This window comes from Ovis aries, chromosome 6, assembly GCF_016772045.2.
Source record: "Ovis aries strain OAR_USU_Benz2616 breed Rambouillet chromosome 6, ARS-UI_Ramb_v3.0, whole genome shotgun sequence".
Taxonomy (NCBI): Eukaryota; Metazoa; Chordata; class Mammalia; order Artiodactyla; family Bovidae; genus Ovis; species Ovis aries.
Window position 1 is genome coordinate 61,521,521 of NC_056059.1, and position 20,404 is coordinate 61,541,924.

Here is a 20,404-nt window from a genome sequence, read left to right on the forward strand (position 1 = left end):
TGTCTGCATTCCCCTTCCCCATTTAGCCAACTTCTCCTTGTACTTCAAAACTTTGCGCCAGAATTAGGTTTTCTAGGAACGCTTCTGGGACCCAGCTGATTCAGGCCCCCCGCTGTGTGCCGCCTGCGATTAACTCCGCCTCTGCACACATTACAGAAGCACTGGGCTATGACTGCCGTTTCTCCTCTCTCTCCCGCAGTCTGTGTCATAACCATCTCTGAAATATTCTTTGCCAAGTACAGGGCTTGTCACATAGCAGCTCTCATTAAGTGCTTGTTGAAATAACTAATTTTAAAGGTAGCATCAAAGAGCTTCGTGGGCCTCTGAAAGAAAACGGCAAAGAAAACATTTCCGAGGCTTCTGTATCAGGGAATAGAGAGCCTTTCTGGTTTGGCCACGGGTAGAGAGGACCAGCTCTGAGAGGACGATGAGGCAAAAGCTGCTTCGGCTGCCCGGCTTCTTAGCTTACAGAACAATGGGCGTGCACGAAACGGGAAGCCAAAGCAAGAAAAACGACAGTTCCCGTCATGCCTCAGGGCGCCGCTCCACTGTCCCCTCTGCGTCACCGCCTCTTCCCCACGGAAGCAAAGCGAGCACTTCCGGGTTCGGCAATAACCTGGAGCCGGTGGCGTTAGGTCGGTCCTGCTGGGCCCTGTTCCGAAGCTCCGCCTTCGTCTCGGTCTTTCTGGAAACCCAGCTTTGCTCTTGGCGGTGCCAAGCGGGTATTTTCCGGCCGTTGCGGGTGCCCTTGGGACAGTCCGCTGCACTGAAGCGGCGAGACCTTTGCTCTGTGAAGGTTCGGAAGCTCCGGCAGAGAACAGGGAAGCCGGTTCCCGGAGTTGCGGCCCCGGCGCTGACCTTCCTTTTTTCCCTTCCCGATTGCAGCGTCTCAGACGCTAGTGTGAGCGCCCCCATGGCGGATACGGCCCCCAACGGCCCCCAAGGGGCGGGCGCAGTGGTAAGTGAGCGGACAGGATCGTTTGGCTTGATTGCAAGTTAGGAAGGAGCTGGGAGTGTTGAAAGTTGGGTCCCAGGCGTTCCACCGGCGTATTGCTTTTGGGACTGGGATTAGTGATAGGGGTGGGGGTGGGGAGAGAGCCGATCGTGAGCTAAGACGTTAGACGGAGCTAAAGTTTCTGATTCGGCAGCGACAACAGGCGAGCCTCCAGCAGTGGCCCTCACTTGTATGCCCACCTGAATGCCGAGGACAGAGGGCCTTTTCGTCTCTTCCCACCCTTCGGTCTCTGTCCTCGGTCCCACGGTTGAAGATGCTACCTGAGATTGTGCTGTGACACACGCCTCATTACGCACATGCGTGCTGGCAGAGAACAGGTCTGCCGCTTTTTAAGCAAAAGAAGGAGAGCGGTTTTTTCTCTTTTCCTCCTTCGTCATTTTACGAAGAGAAATATTAAGCTTATGTAAACTTTTATTTCTAGGATGCATTTCTGCTGCTGTCTTTTTTTTTTTTTGGTACCAGAAGCAAAATTGTACTTAAACACTAAGCATGTGAACTGAGCCAGTCACTTTAAAAAAAATGTACAGCATCTCTCTTTGTGCACACCTTTTTTATTTTGCTGAACCATTTCAGAGTTATATGCGTCATTATAATTAACCCATAATGTAGTACTTATGTAGAATATTTTTGTACAGACCACAATGCAGTTACCTCAAAAATTTGTGTAGTTCATTTTGCAAATTTAACGTTGCTACTTGTTACCACCTAATATACAATTCATATTTAAATTTCCTCAATTGTCTTTTAAATTGCTTTCTTCTTATCCAAACTCAATCAGAAAGCTTGCAGGGTGTTTACTGACCTTTGGTCCCTTTCAGCCTGGAATAATTCCTTGTTCTTCTCTTCCCAATTTTGTCTTACCAGAGTCCAGACCTGTTGTTTTGCAGAATGCTCCTTAAATTGGAATTGTCTAATTTTTTGTACCCCGCGCTCCTTGACTAGATTCAGGTTAAATGCTTGGTAGGAATATTAAATAAGAGAGATTTCGTTCTTCTCAGGGCATTTTATGTATATCAGGAATCATCTTATGTTGATTTATCCCATCACTGGAGTTTGGTCATTTGGCTTTGGTGGTGTCCACCAGATTCTCTATGGTAAAGATAACTTCCTCTCTTTGTGAATAAAGAGTATTCTGTGTCATGATACTTTAAGATTATGTGAGTAATTTTTCACCTCAATATTTTTTTCACCCAAAGATCCATTGATATTTTTTGCCTGAATTATTTGTCGTGGTCAGTCAGTTCACTCTTAAAATGTAAACTAATACATTTTCTTAGATCTTTTTTTTAACTATGTAGTTAAAAAATGCACATGCATAAAAGAGTACGAGGTGAAACGCAAAATTCAATGATTTATCACAAAATGAATACCCTAAACAAATAGATTTTTTTTAAATGTTCTAAAATTAAATTTCAGACAGTTGTGTAGAGTCTGAATATTTGTAGAGAAACTGAGCACTGTAAGCTGGATTCATCCTTCCACTTGACTAACTGGTGAACATTTAAATTTACAGGAGTAACATGTAGTAGGTTTGGATAGAATAAACCCCAAGGCATGTATCTGAAACTACCTGCATACTGTCAGAAAGCCTGCAGTAAAATTAAAAACATCCTTTAATTTTAAAATAGGCTTGCGTTTCTTTCCCCAAAGTTTTTTGTATCTTCTTCTAAAGAGAATTAAAGTTAGATTGGTTCCAGCAGTGTTTGAGACTCCAGGTTAAAACCTGTTAGGTTTGAAATCCTTTTTGTGTAAACATTGTTTCTAAAATATTAAATAGAATACAGAATAGCAAAATCCATCACACGTAGTAAAAGTAAGTATTGTTTTTGTGAAATTTGTTTTATTTTATATACTCACATGTTTATGTTGGGTCTTGATGTAAAAATTGTTTATGTAGATACTATCCAAAAATGTAAAAGCCACTTTAGAATTTGAATATGAAATACAGTTTGAGAAAATCAATTTTAAGTTATTGAATTACTGTGATGGACATATCTTTTAGCAAAATGCAGCAAAAGAAAAGATAGAATGAGGAATAAGTGGAGAAGAAAGTGATATGTGCATGTTTAGTCTAGGGCCACAGAAATCTGTGAAAAACTTGTCAGGGAGCTTTCAGGAGAAGGAAGAAACTCACTAATGAAGAAACAATTGCCCTAAGAGTTATACCTAAAAAAACCAGTTGGTACAGGAGCGTTGAGACATTTTGAATAGGACTCAAATTGCAAAATAGTCATCCTTTAAAACATAATTTGCAAGCTTAATTTAACTACAGTATTTTTCTTTTTAAATTCAGCAATTCATGATGGCCAATAAACTGGACACAGCAATGTGGCTTTCTCGCTTATTCACAGTTTACTGCTCTGCTTTGTTTGTTCTGCCTCTTCTTGGGTATGTATTATACGTGTTTCTGCTGTTCAGTCATTTTTTTCTGGAATACCTTTTTAGATATCACACTTTGTTAAACAGCCAGGGGTTTGATAAATAATAAAATACATGTCTCATCCTTAAAGGTACTAATATTCTAGTAATAGTACCAACTGGAGATATAATTTTATATTATGTACTTTGTGAAAAGTAACATCACATTGAAAATCGGAGAGGAAATGAATGTGGGGATGAATTCATGTTTTTTCGCCTTTTTTGAGTGTTTAAGAGGAAGATTGGCTGCTTTTAAAAATTCAGTTGGATATTGTATATCAATTATACTTCAATAGAGATAAACATTCAGTTGGGTATATATATAAAATGATGCTTCTAAAAAGCTTCAGTAGAGTCACATAATTTTTTTTTCTATTCTCAAGTAATAGATTTAGGTATTAGGTGTTGTGCAATTATGATGCAATTCACAAAGGAGGAAGAGGTATGGTAGCTGTTTACGTCTCCTGATGATCTCTCCACTGTAATTCGCAGGTTGCATGAAGCGGCAAGCTTTTACCAACGTGCTCTGCTGGCGAATGCTCTCACTAGTGCTCTGAGGCTGCACCAAAGATTACCACACTTCCAGTTAAGCAGAGCATTCCTGGCCCAGGCTTTGTTAGAGGACAGCTGCCACTACCTGTTGTATTCACTCATCTTTGTCAATTCCTACCCTGTTACAAGTATCCTTTTTTACCGTTTTGACAGTGAAATTGCTTACTGAATGTAGGGAGATCACTTTTGATTATTTTTTTGCTACTGGAAGGATTCGGCAATGAGGGTGTTCCATGAAGCCTGGGTTGGTTAGTTTGTTGGCACTTCATTTGAAAGCAGATACGTTAAGTGTAAGAGTTTCTGACTCTAAAATGTGAAGTCCAAGTTTTGAAGAGGTGATTGGGAATTTTAAACTTTTTATATTTGATCTTATAAACTTCTCTGTTAGCAATGGATATTGCAAAATTCAGATTCAAAGCACAAGCCCATGGAGGACTTACATTTTAATATGTGAGTTTCTTTCATTTAATTCACACCTTCTTTGGGAAGATACCCAGATGTCTTGCTTTAAGAAAAGAGAAATCCTTAGCTCTGTCTTTTAACTTTCAGTAAGCTAGAAACAAAAGGAAATTAATCAAGAAATAACTTGTATTTAAGCCGACAATGAGGTAATTAATAAAGTAAAAAGAAATTAGTATTTGCTTTGAATAGCCTGAAATGCAAGAGACGCTGGTTCAATTCCTGGGTTGGAAAGATCCTCTGGAGAAGGGACAGGCTACCCACTTCAGTATTCTTGGGCTTCCCTGGTGGCTCAGATGGTAAATGCAGGGGACCTGAGTTTGATCCCTGCGTTGGGGAGATCCCCTGGAGGATGACATAGCAACCCACTCCAGTATTCTTGCCTGGAGAATCCCCATGGACAGAGAAGCCTAGCAGGCTGTAGTCCATGGGGTCGAAAAGAGTCAGACACAACTGAGCCACTGAGCACAGCACAACACAAAGTAGAAAATAAGGACAGACCCATGGAGTTTTGGAATTTGTAAGTTTATACATTTCAGAAATATGTTGTGGGATAATAGGTATTTTTTAAATGGAGGGGAAGAGATTCTGCAGTTTGATGTTTGGGAAGCAATAGATTTAACATTGCTAAACAGATTGTTTACTGTGGGACCTTTGATATGGTAATGTGCATTGTGAGACTAAGAGTTACCAGTCTTTGCTAAACTTAATCATTTTAGTCGGTTGTCCACTCAGCTACCCAGTTCCCCGTGAATCATCCCTCAGGAAAATATTCTGTACTTTAAGAAGTGTTGCCCTTAAGTGTTCTTGAATATTTATGATACAGCTGTACATAATGGAAAGCACAATAAAATATGTCTCTAACACAAGTCTTAAGGAAAAGAGAATGGAAGGAAAATTTTTTTGAGCACTTGTTTTGACAGTATATGCGACATTCTAAAGAAAATTATTATGAGCATTGTATTATTGACAAGTATACTGAGGCTCAAGGAGTTTAAAATAACCTGCCTGATAGCACATTGGCAAGTGAATAGTAGTGTAGGTAAAACTCGCTAGATAATCCTTGTACTGCAGCTGTAAGCGATTAGCACGTTTGTTGACATATCATTGGATTGACCTGTTTTTATCAGCCACATTCATTGAGGTTCTTTACAATCAGCAATATTAAAATTCTTGCTTTTCTGAGATACAATGGGAAATTATATAGAGATTCTTGTTTCTGCCCTTAGTAGCTTAAAACTTCCTTGAAGAGAAAAATAGAAATGGTAGAAACTGTTTTCTAGATATTAATGTAGAGCAAATTAAAGACATCAGTTATGACTTCTGGGACATTTATATTGAGTGAATCCTGAGATGCTGCCAAATGACTCAATGACAGTGAGGACAACCTCTCTGCCTTTTCTGTCCAGTTATTTGCTGTGCCATCTCTAGGGAATGTTGAAGATTAAGGATTTAATGTTCTTTAATTCTTACTGGGAGGGGAGTATGTAGTGGGAATAACATAAGCTAGTAATTGACAAGAAATACTAATCTGATTCCTAAAGTAGTTAGGTATTACATTAGTAAAAGTGAGCCCAAAGTCATGTTCTGATCTTTGCTCTTAGAAAGGTGATATATTGTCCTATTTCTACTATACACTCTTTGTCCCTTGAATTTTCTAAATAGTTTAACAATGAATGCTAAAATTATGAGTCTCTTATCAAGGATTTCTGAACTATAGAATGTTAGAGATAGGACTTATTAGAAACCCCTAGCTTTAATCACTGCAAATTCGTACAACAGAAGATGGAACTTGGCCTAGGGAATTGAAATTAGTGTCAGAGCCAAGAATGAGACCCAGATATCTTGACTCTGAATTCAGGATTCTGTTAAAAGTGTAAAGCTATTTTTATGTATGTGTGATTTCTTCTCAGGAAATTGGCATTTTATTTAATTCTTATAAGCGACAGGGAAGGTTTGGTCAGGAGATTAATTGAAGAACTTTTATGTTAGAGAGTTAGAATTCTTACAACGCTTGGCTGTGGGTCAGTGTTTCACTTGCCAGTGGGAACTTAGGAACCTTTGGGTCCTAAAGGATGAGTATGGTTATAATGCATTTGATACTCAGATTGTGTCATAGTGGTCATCGTTTCCCTCACACCAGGCTTCCAGATGGTGTAGAAAATTATCATGGATTATTTTTTAGAAATTGCTATGAGGACAAGTGTGTTTTCCATTTATGATTAACAGTCTATATCATTTCATGGAAATAACTTGGACAAGTGGGGTTTTTTTGTTATCAACCTAGCAGAAGTTGGGATAAATAGAGTATTTTGAGCGATTTCCACATTTTTAAAAAGCTAAAAGAAAATTGTATATATTATCTATCACAAAAAGCCAAATAATGAAACTTAAAATAAGGATTCTTTGCTCATGTCTATAATTAAAACTGATGAAACTCTCAATTGAGTATATATACAAACCAGGTATACAATGTCTTTTTTATTTGTACAGATTGAGAATACCTTAACCATGAAAGCTTGACTATAAAAGCTTGATTGGAACCGTATCTCAAAATAATGAAGTCCTGGTAGGAAAAATGAATTAAAGATCTATAGTTGAGGAAAATTTGGGAACTGCTTTTTAAACCGTTACCCTATACTCTTTCCTAAGTTGTTGAAAGCAGTACAGAGACTGTGCTGGTATTTGATAGCTAAGGTATTCCGTCCAGAATGACCATTGTAGGGTTAAAAGCCATATTACTTACTTGTCATTTTGAGGTGGTCTGGATTTTAATTTAATTTAGCAAATGTTCGCAATATGTTATATACTAGAAATAGGGGAAAAAACTTTTTCACTATTCATAAAAAGAACTGTGGGTTTAAAAAAAATGTTTGCAGATTTAAAAAAAACACTTCATTTTATGAAGTATCAGTAAAACAGAAGCCATCACTGAACTCATTTTAGCAGATGCCATTTCAGATCTGTATACTTGAACATAATACATACCCTGTTGTGCCAAGTACTTAATGAATTTGTGATGTTTTCCTTAATTATTTTCTTCAGTGAGTATTTTCCCAGTCTTGTTATTTTCTTTGCTTCATGCTGCCACATACACAAAAAAGATCCTTGATGTAAGTAAAACAATGTTGGCCTTGTCTTTTGACTCCCGGATTTACAGGTAGTTGATACAAATTTGAGTTCCAAGACATTTGGGCGTGTGTCTCAGAAAGTTCCTATGTTCCTTACAGACCTGCTCTAAATTCGTGATTTGAAAATTTTGGAATTTTTTATTGTTTCAATAAAATAGTACATTTTGTCATAATGGATTGTAGTTAAAATCACTGCCCAGTTCCTGGAGGAGTTTCAGAAGTTTGAAATACATTAGATAAGTTGTCAGAAGTCTCGTTCTGTCAGTGATTTTAACATACTAGATGAGTAGAGTGTACTGAATTTCTTTACACTGATGTTCAAAGCTACTGCGTTTCTAAAACATTTTCTTATTCCTGAGTCGGAACATTTAGTCTAATAACCTCCATGTGCCAGGCAGATTGACTGCATATGCACTGAAGTTTAAATTAAAATATCCAAAAATTTGCCTTGTGTTGGCCTTTTTCTTATCTCCATAGTTCTTGGGTTACAGCAGTAAACTGAACTTTGTGATTTCTATCTTTAATTAACTAAGGTATCTCAGATACTTTCTGCATAGCCAGATTTTGTTATGGTTGAGAGAAATCACCACCACTTTTAGTGGAATAATCTAATCTTTCTTAAGGAAAACGAAGCATCAATGAATGAAAAGGGCTTTTATTAAAATTCTCTATTTAATTCTTCAAATATAGAAAATACAGTGAAGCAGGAAAATATGTTAACTTTTGTCCCTAAAAGTATAGTTTATAAATTTTTATATCATCATTTTCAAATAATTGTCTTTTGATTGTATTGCATGTTACATATGCCATTTATCTAAGGAAAGAAAATAATTGAGTGATCGAAAATGCTTTCATGACTTCTGATATTTATTTCCTTACGTTTTAAGGCAAAGGGTTCAAATAGTTTACCTCTGCTGAGATCTCTCTTGGATAAATTAAGCACTAATCAACAGAATATTCTGAAGTTCATTGCTTGTAATGAAATATTCTTGATGCCTGCTACAGTTTTTATGCTTTTCAGGTAAGAATAAAAATACATTTATTTTAGGAGGCTGATGTCTAAGTGGATATAATAAATATATCAACTCAAGTTTTATGCTGCTTAAATCTGTTGAAGTAAATACTAGTATGTAGAGCTTGATGGATCTTAGCAATCATCTTCTCATGTGATAGTAGAGAACTACTGTGATAGCACTACTACTGTAGTTGACTATAGTAAACCTAGGAATTTGTCTTCTTTATTAGTCCCTGCTGCTGCTAAGTCGCTTCAGTCGTGTCCGACTCTGTGCGACCCCCATAGACGGCAGCCCACCAGGCTCCCCCATCCCTGGGATTCTCCAGGCAAGAACATTGGAGTGGGTTGCCATTGCCTTCTCCGATGCATGAAAATGAAAAGTGAAAGTGAAGTCTCTCAGTCGTGTCCGACTCTTAGCGACCCCATGGACTGCAGCCTACCAGGCTCCTCCGTCCATGGGATTTTCCAGGCAAGAGTACTGGAGTGGGGTGCCATTGCCTTCTCCATATATAGTATGAGTTATTTAACATTTTGAAAATTATTTTCCAAATAACTGCTTTTGAAAGAGTCTTAGAAAGGCTAATTTAGTCCATTGTAACATTACTGAGATTATTTTTCCCATACTGGAGAAAAATCTGAAAAGTTAAGGTCTGGTATTGGTAGTTGCCTACTGCCACCTCATTTTGTTTGTTAGTTATGAGAAGAATGCGTAAGTAAAGAAAACCTTCTTTTTGAAAATAGAACATTAGGATAGTATTGACCTCAGTCTCTGAATTCTTGCATTTAAGTTATAAAACTACATTTCTCTCAAGAGGGCAAGGCTGATTCATGTTGTACAGCAGAAACTTAACATTGTTAAGCAGTTATACTCCAATTAAAAAATAAATTTTTAAAAATGTGAAAATATGTGAAGGAAAATAGTTAAACTACTCTTCTTCCCAGATTATTGCTTTTTCAATCTTCAGTTTCTCAGATAATAGGACATTACAGATAAAAAACTAAAATATCATTTAACTATGAATGCTAGTTGCAATTCTGTCCTCTCCTTCCCAGAGCTAAGGAATTTGATAAGAGTACATATATGTAGTTATTTTAAAGTACTTACACAGATAGGAAATGTGTATTGTTATTTAATGGGTGTGGGGCTTTGTTTCGTTTTTATTGTACATCACAGGCATGAGTTGTGTGCACCTTGCTTCTTTCACTCATACAGTATGTTTTTGTGACCTGTTTATATTGACATTCACAGTTCTGGTTTGTTTTGTTTAATGGCTGTATAGTGTTCCATCATATTATTATGCTACATTTTATTAATGGCCATTTGTTTTCAGATTTTTACTTTTCCAGATGTTGCTGCAGTAAACATTTTTTTTAACCTGTCTGCTTATACTTTTGTGTGAATTCATATATACTTTTACTGAGTCTGAGCCTGGTATATTTTATATTTAATAGACCATGTACCAAATTGCCCTCTAATAGATCTATGTTACCTATTTTCCATAATCTCATTAGGTTGTAACACATCTTTGTCTGTGAAATATTTCATTTTAATGTTCATTGCCTTGATTAACTAGTGAGGTTTTTATATACCAACAGTTACTCCTTTCCTTAGCAGTGTTTTTAAGCTGGTAAGAGAGTTTTTTAGATTTCCTCATAAATATATCTGTACCATTGTTGTAAATAATATTTTCCTCTGAAAATTCCAGGATCACCACATGTTGTTAATCTGTGGGGTTCCAAACTAGATAATATAATTTAAATAGGGTCCTAGAATGGTACAATGGAAAAACTTACCCAGTGTCAGGGAGCTGGATTCTGGATGATTTGACAGTTAACTAGGCCTTCTGGGCCTTGTTTTTGTACATTTAAAAAACTAATAGTAGTTGAAATTAGTAACTTCCAAAAATCCTTCCAATTGTAACGTTCCATGAATATTAAGTATAGAATTTGATGCAACTGTATTTGTCTATTATTCTCCTCTGGAATTTTCACCCTAGAAGTTAATTCATCTTTTTGTGATCCTCATCATACACTTAAACATTTTAATTGATGAAAGGAACTTTTTACCCTCTTTCTTGCTCATTTTTCTGTTTCTTGGGTCGCCTGGTCTTGGGTATCCCCAAATTCTGTGATTTGCTTTATGTACCTGAGTGAAAGTTAAAATGTAGCTACCAAAACTAACTCTATATGTGGAAATAATTGGTGTCTATTCAGGTTAATAAACAGAACACTTTGTTCTCCTTTTAAGTAAGCTGAAGAGAATTACAATGAAATGCTGAGACGCCAAGCACATTTAAACAAAAAACCTCATTATTGGAACTGTAGTGAATTTTTTGTTGGCATACCAAGTTTTTACTATATTGGTATATTAAGTCAGTTGTGGTATTTAGTCTTTTATTTAAACACTTACAATGTACAGGTTGATCTTAATTTTTAAGATTATTATAAAGGAAATGAGAATTTACCAAAATATTTAAATAGAAGAATCATGTTATTTTTAAAAAGTAAAACTAAGTAATGAAGTATTATTCAGTTCCCTAATAAGAGAAGCTATTAATGGTTCAAGTTTGTCACTTGACTTTAACACAGATTATAAAGTTAATCATTTCAAGTCATTATTCCTTAAATGCTACCTTTCATGGTAGAAGCACCGTCTAATATTAGAAGGCCTTGTTATTAAGTTAAAGTTGTAGCAATAATGCATAGAACTATATTTAGAAGTGAACAGTTTTTGAGTTTATCTTATACATGGAGTCTGTGAGTTAGTTTATCTTACATAATACACACACATGTGCAAAGACAGATAAAAGGATGATCATTTTGGGTTTGTTCATTAGTAGAGAGCATGTTAGTACATGCATGAAATGGAATATTTCAGGTTGTAAAAAGAATAAGATAATTTGTGTGTTGTGATAGGGGATGAGCGCTAAGATACAATACATTTAAAGTTAGTTGAGAACTGTGTAGGGTATTCCCCATTTATGTTTGAGGTGTGCGTGTTTAAAGGCATATATGTTTCGTTCTGTTTCATCTCTTTTTTTTGGAGTATAGTTGTTTTATAACGTTGTGTTCGTTTCTGCTGTGCAGCGTCCTGAATCAGGTATACGTGCGTATGTCCTCTCCCTGTTGGCCCTTCCTCCCAATGCCCCGTCCCACCCCTCCAGGTCATCGCAGAGCACTGAGCTGAGCTCCTGTGCTCGCAGCTTCCCACTAGCCGTCTGTCTTGCACATGGTGTGATGCATATATGTCAGTGCTGCCCTCAGTGTCTGCTGCCCTCTTCTTCCCACCCTGTGTTCACACGTCCCCTCTCTGCCTTCTCTACATCTGCATCTCTGCTCCTGCCCTGCAAGTACGTTCATCAGTACCTTTGCTAGATTCCATATATATGCGTTCATGTATGATACTTACTTTTCTCTTTCTGACTTATTCCCTCTGTATGACAGACTCTAGATACATCCACAGGGTTCTTCATCTTTAAAATAGGAATGATAATACCACTTCCTTCCTAGAGTTAACTGAGTTCAGTGCATTACAGAGTGAGCACTGCGTTTTAGCCATTATATACACTTGTTTATGTAAATTTCTGGAAGGCTATATTAGAGACTGCTGTAACTTTGATTAAGGAACTAACTTGGATGATGGAAAATTTGTGTTTCATTGAATATTCTTTTCTACTTAATGTGTTCTGTAATGCCTCTATTTTTCAATTTACAGAGTTAAACTTTTATCACATGATTTATTGGAGAAAGATATATTTAGTTATAAATTTGTAATCATGTAAATTTTTATTATGAAAGTAATACAGTTGGGGGGGCAGAGAGGCTAAAAAGGAGAATTGCCTGGCAGTCCAGTGGTTAGGACTCTGTGCTTCTACTGCAGGGGGCTGGGATTTGATCCCTACTCAGGGAACTAAGATCCCACAAGCTGTATGGGTCTGACAAGGGTGAGTGGGGAGGCTAAAAAAATTTAACCTAAAAATCAAACCACATTTAGGATCTTGATGCATTTATTCTACCCCAAATTTTTAAAATATAGTTGTAATATGTATAGTTTTATATCTTGTTCAGAGTTCCTGTGTAGTTTTCAGTAGTCAAGATTTTAAGTAATTGCATACTGAATCCATCAGATATACATATCATTTACTCAGCCCTGCTACCCAACTGGGCTTCCCTGGTAGTTCAGATGGTAAAGAATCTGCCTGCAATGCAAGAGACCCAGGTTCAATCCCTGGGTGGAGAAGATCCCCTGGAGAAGGCTACCCACTCCAGTATTCTTGCCTGGAGACTGTTAGTTTGTTGCTGTGTTTTATTTGTGGTTGTTTTAGTGAACATCTTAAGATAGTTTTTCCTAGGAAAGGATTCCAGACTTAGAATTTCAGAAACATGTATATGACTCTTGGGGTATTATGATTGTCAGTTTAACCAAGAAAAATAAATAATATAGGCTATGTTTAGCCTATAGTCACATTTACTAGTGAGCCTATATGGTTTTATTAATTTTCTTATTTGTTTATACCAAATAAACTTTTCATTTTAAATATTTTATAAAAAGTTTTAAAACTTGATTACCAATTATTAGTGGCAGTTGTTGAAGCATTTATATAACATTTTCTGATTTATTTAGTAGCTTTAAAAAATTTAACAATACCTACATGAATAACTTGGACTTAGATATGATAGATAGTATTATGATCATTTGATGAATGTAAACACACACATTGTCCAGTTAAGTTACCTTTAAATGTTGAGTATACATATGAATCGATAATGTATATTTATTTCCCTTGTATTTGTTTATTTCAGTGGTCAAGGAAGTTTGTTCCAGCCTTTTATATACTATAGATTCCTTACTCTTCGATACTCCTCTCGAAGAAATCCATATTGTCGGTAAGCTTGTGATTAGTTTAAATCTATTTTATTTATTAATAGTATTGTGAAATATACCATTTGTAACTTTTAAGACTTGTTTAACTTTCATGTTAGAATTTAGAAGCAAGCAATGTTTTGCGAATCTAAATTCTAGAATTGATGAGGTGCTTGCTTTTCAGACATTAAGACTGAAGTTTTCTTGACCACATCTAAAACAGTGCTAAAGCGTAAGGAATTTAAAACTGTGTAGGACAAAAGTCTCCCTCTCCTGGTACTATCCTAGTTGAGGAAACACATCGCAAATAAGGAAGGAAACAGTTGTGCAGGATGTGGTATTCACATGTCAACCTGTGATGAATTTCATGTCTATTGTATCAGTACTGTAGTCGGCAAGAGGGGAGAGATCATTAAACCAGAAGAGAGAAGAGCCCAGGAAAGTTTCACAAACTATTTTAATTTGTTCTGGAAGGATTGAAGACTTTCAATAGACAGTGAGAACAAGGAAAAGCATTTTAGGTAGGAAAACAATAGGAGCACAAGTTCAGAGGCAATAAGATAAACACAGTTTAAGGGGCACATATGGAGGCCTATTTGACTGGAAGGGAAATACAGTGGTGAGTGGTTAGAGCAGAGATTTAAAGGTATATTGGAACCGTATCGTAAAACTTCGTGAGCCTCAGGGTAAGAAGTTTGGAACTTAGTACTTTTTAGATGTAGAGGAATGATGGTGGGCTACAGTCCATGGGGTCACAGAGTCTTAACACGACTCAGCAACTAAATGACAGCAACATTTATTGATCATTTTCTGTGTTGCCTCATTGAAACTTCACTGTGACTCCAATAAGTACATATTCCCATTTTTCAGATGAGGAAGGCTCTAAGAGGCAGTATGTTCTTTTAAGGAAGTGGTAGGAGGGATAGCTCATTAGATAACTTTCACATTCTTGCTCTCTTTTTTTAGACCTAGTTGAATTTGCGTAAGTCAGATGTGAAGATTATGTGACTCAACTGTGAAGGAAATACAAATCATCCCTAATCTCAGCCCTTAGAGAGCCATTTATTAATGCATTTATTAAATGAATATTTTCCCCCAAAAAGGACACAGGTGTTGATTTGGGGAATTTCAATTCTGTATGTTGTCTGCAGTACATCCTGGTTATTACTACTTTCAGATTCTTTAGTGGAAAGTCGTTATCAGCATTTACTCTTGAATCACGTTGCTTTTTCATTGAGTTTCTGAAAGAAAACATATTTTATGTTGCAGGACCTTGTTTAATGAACTGAGGATTGTTGTTGAACATCTTATAATGAAACCTGCTTGCCCACTGTTTGTGAGAAGACTTTGTCTCCAGAGTATTGCCTTTATAAGCAGACTGGCACCAACAGTTGCATAGTGTAACATCCAGCTAAGTTATATATGATAGAAATAAGCATTGTTAGCTGCTGGTACTTCTGCTAGGGATGGATAATTCCAGGTGTAAAACTGACCTCAATGCAATTTACATAATTTACATAAAATGCATCTCAAAAGTAATCATTTTCCTGGCATGTTAAATCAAGCCTTTCAAATACTTTCTGAGAAACTTTTCTTGTGATGTGTTGTTAATAGTAAAGGAAGTTTGAATCTTGTGATAAATGTATCAAGAATTCTTTAGATGCTGCTGTGCCTTTATCATGAAGTACATTTATTTGTCTGGTAAAAATAGCTCTAAAGTTTGTTTTCATCTAATTGGTAACCTGAATTTACATCTGGCATGAGTTCATTATGATAATATTAACATGTAAATTCAGAATACTTTGAGACAGTATTCTTTTGCCATTCAGTAATTTTGGTTGATGGCTGTAACAAAAACACCTCCCTCCTCCTGTATTTAATTTTAAAGTGCTTTTATGTAGAGTTTGTACTGCTTCATTAGGACAGATTTATTTTGGATTTCTTTATGTATCTTATACTATGAGCTTCCAAAATTTTATTTTCATATTTACTTCTGTGGCTTTGGGTTTTTTTTTCTTACAGGCCCAGCTGAAAGTTTGTTAACCAACTGGGTAAATACTTGTGGTCACCTAAGCATTTTACATCAGCGAGCAGTAGTCATACAGTTTTCCTCTCAGAGACAGGTTAAATAACATTTCTCAAATAGTAAATCCTTCTTTTAGGATTCTGGATACAATTACTTAAGTCGGATTCTTGACTGCCAGTTTTCTCAGTTTCCTAGGCTTGAATTTTCATAGACAGTTGCACCAGTTCAGGTGCCCTTTGAAAGGAATGTAAGTGAAGATTGAGCTGTGACTGAACTCTGTATCTGTTCTGAAATAATAATGAAGATCATACATACTTACCTATCAAATTTCATTTAACAGATTAAATAGAAAGGTTTATAGGTGTTGGTTATTGATTGGGAATGGGGCCAGAGGAGTTGTGGGGGAAATAGTGTGCATTTCAGTCTTGTAATGCATGGATGAATTTAGAGGAATTGAATGTATTATGCAACTGTGATTTGAGTTGTTTAACATATGAAACACATTTGTTGAGCTTCCATCAACTCCTTTTAAAAATTCATTCTGACCTTTATTTATTGCATGATTGGAAATGTTTAAAACATGGCAAAATGTTAATGCAGAGTAACGTAATGGTTTTTGTAACCAGTTTTCTTCTATGTGCATGTAATTTGGATTTCTCAAATATACTCAGTGACTTAGCAGTAACATCAGTTTTCTTTTTATTCAACTTTTTGGTCTATAGAAATGTGATACCTTCTTGATAGCTCAACTGTAACCAGCTATTTTTGTAATTTTGTAATATTATCTACAAAGTTAGATTAGCCTCATAATATACAGTCGATTGTTGGGGGGCACTCTCCTTGTCACTATGTGTGTAATCTGATGGTTTTAAAAACTAAATTTTCTAGAGCAATAAATTAACTTTAATGTTAAGTAAACAATATATTATTTCTAATGATGTTTTTAAAAATTTGAATTCTATCAAGAAATTATGGCAGCTGAAGGCATATTTTTCTTAAGTTACTAAGTTTCTTTGTTTTCTACAATTTTTTTATCTTGAGATAATTTTAGATTTGTAGAAAAGTTATAAAAAATAGTAGAGTTTCTGTATATCCTTTACTCAGCTTCCCCTTGTATTAACAGGTTCCATAAGTATAGAACATTTATCAAAACTAAGAAATTAACCCTGGGACAATACTATTAACTACTAAGATGTGGAACTTAAATTTCACCAGTTTTTCCATTTATTGATTTTCTTTTTTTGTGCTCTCTTTTAACCATGATTGTTATTTTTAATGATCTGTTAAGTATGCCTCTGTTTTTATTTTTTCTTCTTTATTTTGAAAATTATTATTGATCAGAAAGATTTTCCTAAAGGAAGTAATTTAGGTGGGTTTTAACGAAAAGAATTTAACATTAATACTATTAAAATTTAAAACTCTGTGTGCTTCAGAAGTTGAGGCTTTTATCATATAATGGGATTATACTTCTGATATATTTTTTAAAGAAAAGTTTGGCTTATAAATAAGCTTCCCTGGTGGCTCAAATGGTAACAAATCTGCCTGCAGTGCAGGAGACCCAAGTTCAGTCCCTGGGTCGGGAAGGTCCCCTGGAGGAGGAAATAGCAACCCACTCCAGTGTTCTTGCCTGGAATATTTCATGGACAGAAGGGCCTGGTGATTACAGTTCATGAGGTTGCAAAGAGTGGGACACAACTGAGCAACTAACACTTTCACTTTCCTTTCACTAAACTCATGAAAAAATAAATCCTACAATTTGAGCATTGCCAGATGTTTAGTTTGCATGAACTTATAGTTAGGAATTTTGCAGTACGAATATGTACAGTCAGCTCATTCGACATCTAAAAGTGCAGTGTAACTTTATATCTATCAAGTTAAAATTAAAGAAATACAGGAACTTCCTTGGTGATCCAGTGGTTAAGACTCCACCAGTCCAATGCAGAGTGCGTGAGTTCAAGCCCTGGTCAAAGAACTAAGATCTCACATGCCGCGAGGCCAAAAAAATAAAACTGTATGTCTTGGATGTCATTTACACAATGCAAAATGTATAACAAAAAAATTACTGTAATAGAATATTTAGAATGAGCGTACTAGGAAAAGTTACAGCTGCTGAATTTATTTTTAATACAGCATAGCTGAATTTATTTTTATGTGTTTAAAACCAGTTGATTTAACATCTAGACTATCTGATTGTTTAGGAAGTTTTATAGTGCTGCTGTTCTAGCACTTTTAAATATTAAACTTTCTCGGACAGGGGTAGGCCTCATACAGAATCTACTTTATTCTAACAAAGATTCTGTATTCCTTTTGTATACTTGATTCCTCATGAATTTTAACTATTTAACATCAGTCCAAAGAGAAATTTCTTAAATACAGTTTGAGATCAGAATGAATGAAACTAATTTTGAGGGATTGTGGTAAAGATCCTTATGTAATGTTAACAGATGTGTTTTAATTAACATAGGTCTGAAGCTCCTCTCCACCCCTACCCAAAGCCCTTTTTGATCTGCTAGCTTAATGCTGTCACCCAAATTGAGGCTGATTTTTATTCTGTGGTGAAAACCTCAAGGGAGAAAGTAACCAGTTATGCTGATGAGCAGTAGGTGGCACTCTTTCCTCAAGTAGTCCCCAGCTGTTTATCATGCCATGGTGAAAGGTTAAATGTCACTAAATCCTGAGTCAGCCATAAAACTAAGGACCTGAATTCCATGATTCTCTTTAATATGTAATTATTCAACGTTCAGTAAATATTTAATAAGTATTTACTCTTGAGTACATTTTTTAAATACAAAAACGTTCAAAAGCTGGAATAAGTACCCTATTAATATCTGCTTCCTAGGTAAATAGAATAGGCCACAGTTAGTGGTATTACTCAGATCATAGTCTCTCTGCTGTTTTTGTTTTTGTTTCTCTAAGTGCCTAATTTACCTGAACATGTCAGTTATAAAATTTTTCTTTCACCTTCATTTTAAGGTATAGAGAAAATGGTACTTAATTTTTTTCACGGTCATTTTGTAGGTAAAGAAGGTACAGCCAGTTCCATCTCTTAAAATTAAGACTTCACAGTAATACAAAAGCATGTTGATAATTTTGGATATTAGGAATGGTGCCTAGATTTGTAAATTCAGTTTGAGTTACAGAGACAGCTAATTTCATTTAACACCTTACTGAAATTTCTCTAGAATTAAGAGAATTCTGAGAGGCTATATGATAGCATAGTTCAATGGATTTAGTGTATACCAAAGGCATATATGTTTTGTAAATCCAGAAGTTGTTTCCAGAAATTATTTTAATGAGCAGTCCTCTTTTAATACTCTGGGTGGAAAGTTGTAATTGGATCTGGTATTAAGGATAAGAAAGAAGCTGCTCAATGTTTGGGGTGTTTCCTGGTGGTAGTTATTCTGTGACATGTGTATCTTCTAAGCTCTGGTATTCAGGAGGGTTCTTAGAAGGAACACATCTGTGTGAGGGATTAACTCTAGAGTAGTCTTTCTCCTCTTGGGCAGTGCAAATAGGAAAACTGACCTGCACTGAATATGACTTGATGTGACCAGAGATAAAGTACAGTATTTTTTTAGTCTAAAATAGTTCCTTTTTCTTAGGAAATGATAGGAAAAAATTGTTGCTAGATATCTTTGCTGGAATCTAAAAATTACTTTATATTCCAGGAGAAAGAAAGGCCCAATAATCATTTTACTTTTTCCATCATAGTTTTCTGAAGCTACTTTTAAAAAATACATATATATGCTCAGTACTTTTTAACTAACTTTTTGTTTCCCTTGGTTCATAACAGTTTAAATTCCAAACTTTTGACTTTTTTTTTTTTGTAATTTTAAGATAAATGCTTTTGACATGAATTTTTGCTTACGTTTATATTTGTAAGTTGAGACCAAATGGGCAACGTCTTAGGCAGGCAACATTTGTGATATGTATGTATTGGAACAAATGTTAAAGGGCCACAAAGATTAGAGAGTCATAGAAAATTGCTTGATTATAATAAATGCATTGCTCTGGTGCTCTATGTAATGGAATATATTGAACTAAATTTGTATATACAGTTTGTCAGCATTTCTTGGTAACTTCTCTTGATTCCATTTTTAATATCTAATATTATACAGGTTGGGGAGTTATATACTCTTCAGGCCAATACTATCCAGACTATATAAATTTATAAAATAAATTGAAAAATTCATCATTACTGTGTATTCAAGACCAAAGCACATAAATGCTAATATAGGGCTCAGAGGGGAAATATACTGCTCCTGAATATTTGAGAAAATGTGAAGTCCTTTCAAGAGAATCTAATAAACATAATAATCATAGCCTGCTGACGCTAAGGAAAAAGGACCTCATTCACTCTTTCTTTTATGCAGTGATTTACTGGTCCCTACTGATTTCCAAATTGGATCACTGTAGTAAATTATCTATGCTGGTACCTGTGAAAGTAAGCCCTGGGATCCATATTTGTTTTGTGTTCTGCTTAAATCAGCAAGAATGATAAATTTGATGGTGTGAAATTGGAAGTGTCAAGGGCTTTCTCTGTTGATTGAGCGAAATAATGTCTCCACTTGTAATTTATTGTGACCCTTTTCCACTGTATGTGCTTTGTGTATCTCGTATTTATTTCAATACAAATTAAATTGTTGTTCCTTCATCTGTATTGTTATATCTAAGGTTTTATTGATGTAAAAATCAAATTGTGTAATAAAAAAAATCTCTCTGGATTTAAGCTGATTTGAAAATGTTATGTTGCAAAAAAACATTTACAATTAGAATTTAGTTTTCTATTGTGCTTCCTTGCCTTATTGTTAGAATAAGGTGAATTTGAACTCTTCTGTTTTCTTCAGCTCATCACAAATGAGAAGACTGGTATAATTTTGTGATCTAGTATGAAGCAGGAAAAAAATGTGGCTAAGGTGAGACT

The 20,404-nt window shown here is 35.5% G+C and overlaps 1 protein-coding gene across 1 annotated transcript; it reads left to right on the forward strand.

Annotated features, from left to right (window-relative positions):
* Positions 1–610: 610 nt before the first annotated feature.
* TMEM33 (transmembrane protein 33) lies at positions 611–20,204 on the forward strand. The gene is made up of 7 exons (XM_004009794.5): positions 611–958; positions 3,309–3,403; positions 3,926–4,113; positions 7,490–7,557; positions 8,463–8,596; positions 13,394–13,477; positions 14,724–20,204. Exons 1-7 carry the CDS (start codon positions 914–916, stop codon positions 14,851–14,853), a joined length of 744 nt encoding a protein of 247 aa, XP_004009843.2. The 5' UTR covers positions 611–913; the 3' UTR covers positions 14,854–20,204.
* Positions 20,205–20,404: the final 200 nt, after the last annotated feature.

Excerpts from the sequence above, each read along its gene's own strand:
- TMEM33 (XM_004009794.5), top strand. The coding sequence starts at position 914 with ATGGCGGATACGGCCCCCAACGGCCCCCAAGGGGCGGGCGCAGTG. Across the intron at positions 7,558-8,462 it reads ACACAAAAAAGATCCTTGAT|GCAAAGGGTTCAAATAGTTT; the intron begins GTAAGTAAAACA and ends TTACGTTTTAAG. Across the intron at positions 13,478-14,723 it reads CGAAGAAATCCATATTGTCG|GACCTTGTTTAATGAACTGA; the intron begins GTAAGCTTGTGA and ends TTTATGTTGCAG.